This window comes from Carlito syrichta, unplaced genomic scaffold (assembly GCF_000164805.1).
Source record: "Carlito syrichta isolate Samal-C Ts95f unplaced genomic scaffold, Tarsius_syrichta-2.0.1 Scaffold309736, whole genome shotgun sequence".
In the NCBI taxonomy this organism is placed as follows: Eukaryota; Metazoa; Chordata; class Mammalia; order Primates; family Tarsiidae; genus Carlito; species Carlito syrichta.
In genome coordinates, this window is record NW_007253832.1 from 139,194 (window position 1) to 145,531 (window position 6,338).

Sequence of the window (6,338 nt, forward strand, 5' to 3'; positions counted from 1 at the left end):
TCCACTCACTTCAGCCTCCCAAAGGCATGGGATTACAGGCTGAGCCACCGAGCCTGGCTAACATCCATTCTTCCATCCTTAGGGGGACCCTTTCAAGGTCCTCTCCCTATTCCCATGCACATCCCCCAGTACCCCCACCCCTGCCCTTTTTCCTTCTTTACACCCTCACAACTCCATCTCCTTCTAGCCTCTCACAGCAGTCTATGATTTATTCTCTTGAGAGGACTGTCCCCTGATACCTATGTCTCTTCCATCTCAACCAGGATCCTGATGTATGAAGAGAAAGCAAGAGAACAAGAAAAGCCAATGGGTCCTCCAGCCAAGAAAGCCATCTCTGAATTACCCTGATTTTGGGGAAAAGGGGATGTAGTGGAATTAAAGGGGATTCTAATGACCCAGACATAGACAAAGACCACAAAATTGTGAGCCAGAATCAAACTAAATAAATTATCCTCTCCTCCTGGTCAAATTAACTTGGTTTTTATTTGGGGGATTTTTTCCCCCTGGGTTTGGAAAGGAGAGAAGTATCTTTGAAGGAGGGGCAGCATGGATTTGCCCACATGAACAGCAAACTACAGCCAACGTCTTTGTGCACCAAGGGCGATTCTAGCTGTATAAGACAGCCTTGACCTTAAGGAATTTAGGTGGGACAGAAAGATATGTGCAGACAATGTACCTAGGCCCATGATAGATTTCATGGAGAGAGTAATACCTTAAACCAACATTCTCCACCACTATAAGCTTTGTGATCTTGACACATCATTCAGCCTCTGAGGCTTTTATCGGAAAATGGGAATAAAATGACCTATGCTGTCATGCCTGACATATCACAAGCTCTCAATAATGTATAAAACTTGAATGAGTGGATGGATGAATGAAACAACTGGTGATATTAAATAAAGGATTCACAGCACTATAAGGTCTGATAATTTAAGAGTTTGTGATCCTTTTGGGGACAAGCTACAGAAACTGAGTCTATCTAATGATGGGAAAAGAAGGTTGTATTGAGAGGCTACTGTGGGCAGATTCTGCGGATACAGGATTTCTGAGTGACAGAAAGGACTGAACAGGCAACCCCAGGGAAGGGAGCAGCCTAAGAGTCCCAGGCTCTTTGGTGAGCCCAAACCTTTCTTTTTCCAAAGGGTTTAGATGAGTCAACTCTAGCAACGCTCTGTTTCTGGTCACTATTTCAGATTTCCTGATGGTTGATTAGCCCAACTTGTTTCATGTGCTGAGGATAGACCCAACCACTGGGGTTTCCTATGGTGGCCCATTTCAGTGGTGAAACCAGGGAGGCATACTAGTTGGTGACTCCTAGAGATACAGTAACTGTATAGGACATCAGATAAAGAAACAATAATTGCTCAATGACCCAAATATAATAACTGAATAAATTGAATAAGACAAATAATATAAAATAATGAATATAATATAATGAATGAATAGCTAAACTTTAGTAAGTACCTACCATATACTAGATACTTTGCCAAATGCTTTCCAAGTATTAATTCATGGGCCATCCCAACAACCCTGGTGACACTAAAAAGGATAGAAAGAATCTGAAGCTTAAATAATTAATTCAGGAAATATAAATTGGGTTATAGTCACACAATGTACTATTCTTAAATATAGTACTATTATTTTTTAATTTTTTTGAGTCAGAGTCTCACTCTGTCACCTAGGCTGGAGTACAGTGGCGTGATCACAGCTTACTGCAGCCTCCAACTCTTAGGTTCAGATGACGCTTCTGCCCCAATCTCCCTAAAAGCTGGGACCAGACATGGGCCACCACGTCCAACTAATTTTTTTATTTTTTGTAGAGGCAAGGTCTCACTATGTTGCCCAGGTTGGTCTCAAACTCATGGGCTCAAGCAATCCTCCTGCCTTGGCCTCCCAAGGCCAAGTGCTGGGATTACAGGTGTGAGAGCCACCGTGCCTGGCCAGTACTATTATTATACAGCCTGGGCAACATAGCAAGACTCTGTCTCTAAAAAATAATGTTGGGCAAAAGAGGACAGGCACAAAATAACTCTTACGGTACAATCCTATTTGTACAAAGTACAAGAACAGGTAAAACTCATCTATGTTGTTAGAAGTCAGAATCGTAGTTAAGACTTGGGGGAGGGCAGTAAATAGAAGAGACAGTTTCTAGAGTTTTAGTTAAGGTTCTGTTTTTGGTTGTATGTTTTCTTTGTAGAGGTTCTGATCTTATTTATTTGTTACCCAAAAAATCTTATTTTTGACTAGACTCAGACTTGGAAGTAGAAGCTCACAGAGAAGATAGTTTGCGTCTCTTGGCAATCTGTTCCTGGTGTTTTTCTTTGGCCTCCTTCATTCTCTTGGACAAAAGATTAGCATATTCTGCAGCCTCTTCCTTATTTTTCTTAGTACACTGTTTCTTCAAAGCAATATGTCAGCGTTTGTGTTGCAGGACACGTAGGGTAACAAGACGCAGAATCTTGGGTGCTTTGGTCCTAGGTTTCTTACCTTCTTTAAGGGCTTTCTTACAACATACTGGTGGACATCATCTTCTTTTTTTTTTGAGTTGGAGTCTCACTCTGTTGCCCAGACTGGAGTGCAGTGGCCGCTCCCGGCCACCGCAGCCTCGACCTGTTGGGCTCCGGCGATCCTTCTGCCTCAGCCTTCCAAGTAGGCGGAATTATAGGCATGTGCTACCATGCCCGGCTGATTTTTTGATTTATTGTAGAGATGAGGTCTCGCTGCCCAGGCGGGTCTCGAACCCACGGGCTCAGGCAATCCACTCACCTCAGCCTTCCAAAGGCGCGGGATTACAGGCTGAGCCACTGAGCCCAGCGGACATCATCTTCTTTAGAGAGACTGAAGAGTTTGCAGATTCTACTAGCCCTTTTGGGCCCCAGTTGACAAGGCACTGTAGTATCAGTCAGCCCAGGAATATCCTTCTCTCCTTTTTTTTAAATAACCAAGTTGAGAACGCTCAGATTGACATCCACAATGCAACCCCGAACAGATTTGCGCTTTCTTTCTCCAGTTCTCCTTGGTCTGTAACAGGAATGCCCCTTACTCAGCAGCAGGCAGACACAGTCACGGGGCAAGACACCCTGCTTCATGGGGAAACCTTGCTTATTGCTCCTGCCACTGATTCGGACCACATAACCCTTCCATTCTTCACCCAGGAAGTCTGCGGCAACTTCTGTGGCCATGTACTTCTTGTAGAAGGTACGGAGCTTGTGTTCATCATCCACTTCATCGAGTTTCTGGCAGCCAGTGGCTGGGAAGGAGATATTCAGCTTCACCTTGAAGCAGCTGATGGGCTTCAAGGCACCATGAAAAAGAGGCCCCGGTTACATGTTTTCTATATGTAAATATGCTTGGATTTTAAAATATTTTAAAAATCATTTATTGGACATCAAGCACCATTCCTTATTCTAGGTGCTTGGGATGTAAAACTCAAGAATACAGGCTGGTTGCAGTGGCTCAAGCCTATAATCCCAGCACTTTGGGAGGCCGAGGTGAGAGGATTGCCTAAGCCCATGGGTTTGAGACCAGTCTGAGCAATTTGGCAACACCTCATCTCTACAATAAATCAAAAAATTAACCGAGTCTGGTGGCATGTGCCTTTAGCTCCAGCTACTTGAAAGACTGAGGTAGAAGAATCACCTGAGTCCAGCAGGTGGAGGCTGTGGTGGCCGTGAGCATGCCATTGCACTTCAGCCTGGGCAACAGAGTGAAACTCCAACTCAAAAAAAGGAAAGAATACAAAGATCCCTGCCTTCATGAAATTTCTTCTTCTTTTTTTTTGAGTTGGAGCCTCACTCTGTCGCCGGAGTGAGTGCAGTGGCACACTCATGGCCACCGCAGCCTCAACCTGCTGGGCTCAGGTGACCCTTCCACCTCAGCCTTCCAAATAGCTGGAGCTTCAGGCACACATCTCCAGGCCTGGCTAGTTGGTTTTTTTTAATTGTAGAGATGAGGTATCACCAAGTTGCCCAGGCTGGTCTAGAACCCATAGGCTCAGGCAATCCTCTCACCTTGGTCTCCCAAAGTGCTGGGATTATAGGCATGAGCCACTGCACCCAACCAAATTTTCTTTCCATTTTGGGAATTGCAAGGAGAGGAAGACTGACAATAAACAATAAACGTAATTTAAAATTTATACGATGGAGCCGGGCTCGGTGGCTCAGCCTGTAATCCCAGTGCTCTGGGAGGCTGAGGTGAGTGCACTTCCTGAGCCCGCAGGTTCGAGACCCACCTGGGCAAATTGGTGAGACCTCATCTCTACAATAAGTCAAAAATTAGCCAGGCATGGTAGCACATGCCTGTAGTTCTGGCTACTTGGAAGGCTGAGGCAGAAGGATCGCCGGAGCCCAGCAGGTCAAGGCTGAGGTGGCTGGGAGCGGCCACTGCACTCCAGTCTGGGTGACAGAGTAAGACTCCAACTCAAAAATAAATATATAAATAAAATAAAATAAAATTTATATGATGTAAGAAGATGACAAGAAATATGAAGAGAAAGTAAAGTAGGATCCTGGATATTTTCTCAAGATAGAATTTCCTGACTGATTAAAAGCTGGGAGTGAGATAAAGAAAGGAGTCCATGAGAATTCCGAGGTTTTTGAGCAGGTCTTGAGGGCCTGGAGATCAAGTGTTCAGTTTTGGACATACTGAATTTGAAATGATCTATTGGATACCCAAAGGGAGATACCAAGTACATAGCTGTGTATACGAGCCTGGATTTTGTTAGAGAGGTCTGTTATGAAGATACATTTCACAGAATCACCCACCCATGTAAGCCATGAGACTGGATGTCCTTGACAAACTCAGTTTTGGTAGAGAATGGGGGTGAATGCTTCATTGCAGTGGGTTTAAGAGAGACTGAAAGGAGAGAAATTAGAGACAATGAGTATGGCTAGCCCTTCTAAGAAATTTTGCTGCAAACTGAAATGAAATAAATTAGCCAAAAAAAGAATAGAAACTTTTTTTTTTTTTTGCTGCAAAGGGAAAAAAATTGTGTGCATGACAGCTGACCAGGAAGAGAGGACAAGAGAATCATTTTTAAAGTTTTAAAACTATAGCCATCTTAAATCTCAGTGAGCCTTAGGCTAAAGTTCTTACCTGATTTCTGTTAACTTTTCTGCCGTTATTTTCCTTAACAAGCAGGCAGTCAGGCCCCATACTTAGCCACACCAACCCAGGCGCAGGTCCCCAACCCCATGCCCCTCCACTCATCTGTTCACAGCGCCTGAGATATGCACCCTCTCCTCAAACTTGGACAAGTTCTAACTAGTCCTTCATCTCTTAATAAGAATTTTTCTAGAAGCATTCCAAACCCCCCCCCCAAGCACGATCAGATTTTATTCCCCTACGTCTATAACAGTCTGTGCATATCTCTGGCACCTTCAAAACTTAGTTGTTGAATGATTTGTTGAATGGGTAGTAGGTACGATGGGAGCAGAGGGTTCTATAGTCAGGTAACAAGAGACAAAGGAGAGAAAGAGTACGGCATTTCATAAAATGAAATCCATTGTTAACAACATACAATTTACCAATAAATCAAATATAAAAAGTCATCCATGAAATCCTAGGTTACGAAATTAAATGTCCATCTTAGTCACAGGTTGCCGATATTTCAATGAATAGGTCATTCCTACCCTATCTTTGTTCAAATGATTTGCAAACATTATGCAAATAAACAGAGCTACCCAAAGAAAGCCTACGAACGGATGATTCGCCTCCCTGGACCCTTGGATTGGCCGGTCTATCCACTTTATTTGCATGACGTGATTTAATAAATGAAGGCCCCTCCCCCTGGTGCTTCCCCCCCCCAATTCCCAGAAAAGGGCACGTGAGCCGAGACTCTTCCCGGGTCTAGGTAAGCTCCACTCTCGGCAGCTAATCCTGCCCTCTAGTTCAGTCCTCTCTCCGTCCCCTCTGCTGAAGGCCGCCACGGGCCTCGCATCGTTTTCTTCCACTTTCGGCGTCCCTACGTTCCTGCGGCCCATCTTTCCACGAACGCACGACGCACGCCCCGCCTTTTTCACCATCATTCCTCGTGTAAATCCTGCGACCGAACCGCCCAGCCGAACGGCGCCGTATTTCCACCCCCTCTACACGTCTCAACGGCCGACGCCGGGGGCCCGCCTCCTCAACCAACCGGTGTTCTAGCATCCGTAAGTCCCTCCTCTTTATGCAAATAGACCCGCATGCTCCTCACGCCCTGCCACCCCCCCCCTTTTTTTTTTAATGTGGACGACCCTGGAAGTAAAGAGGGGTAGGGTAGAAGTGCCCCGCCTTTTATGCAAATTAAGAGGCGTGTCTAGGCGCGGAGGAAGGCGGGAGGTGGGGGGGGCGCTCCCGGG

The 6,338-nt window shown here is 45.2% G+C and overlaps 1 protein-coding gene and 1 pseudogene across 2 annotated transcripts in view; one reads left to right on the top strand and one right to left on the bottom strand.

Moving 5' to 3' along the window:
* Window positions 1–469, top strand: part of AIF1 (allograft inflammatory factor 1) — a 2,710-nt gene extending 2,241 nt beyond the window's left edge. The window contains exon 6 of the mRNA XM_008067690.2: window positions 264–469. Within this exon, the coding sequence (XP_008065881.1) occupies window positions 264–348 (85 nt within the window). The 3' untranslated portion in view covers window positions 349–469. The remainder of the gene's footprint in view (window positions 1–263) is intronic.
* Window positions 470–2,233: 1,764 nt separating this feature from the next.
* Window positions 2,234–3,314, bottom strand: LOC103270175 (annotated as a pseudogene). The gene is made up of 2 exons (XR_002482518.1): window positions 2,811–3,314; window positions 2,234–2,514 (listed from the first exon to the last, which is right to left on the bottom strand). The product of XR_002482518.1 is annotated as a 40S ribosomal protein S6 pseudogene (transcript).
* Between the last annotated feature and the right edge of the window lie 3,024 nt (window positions 3,315–6,338).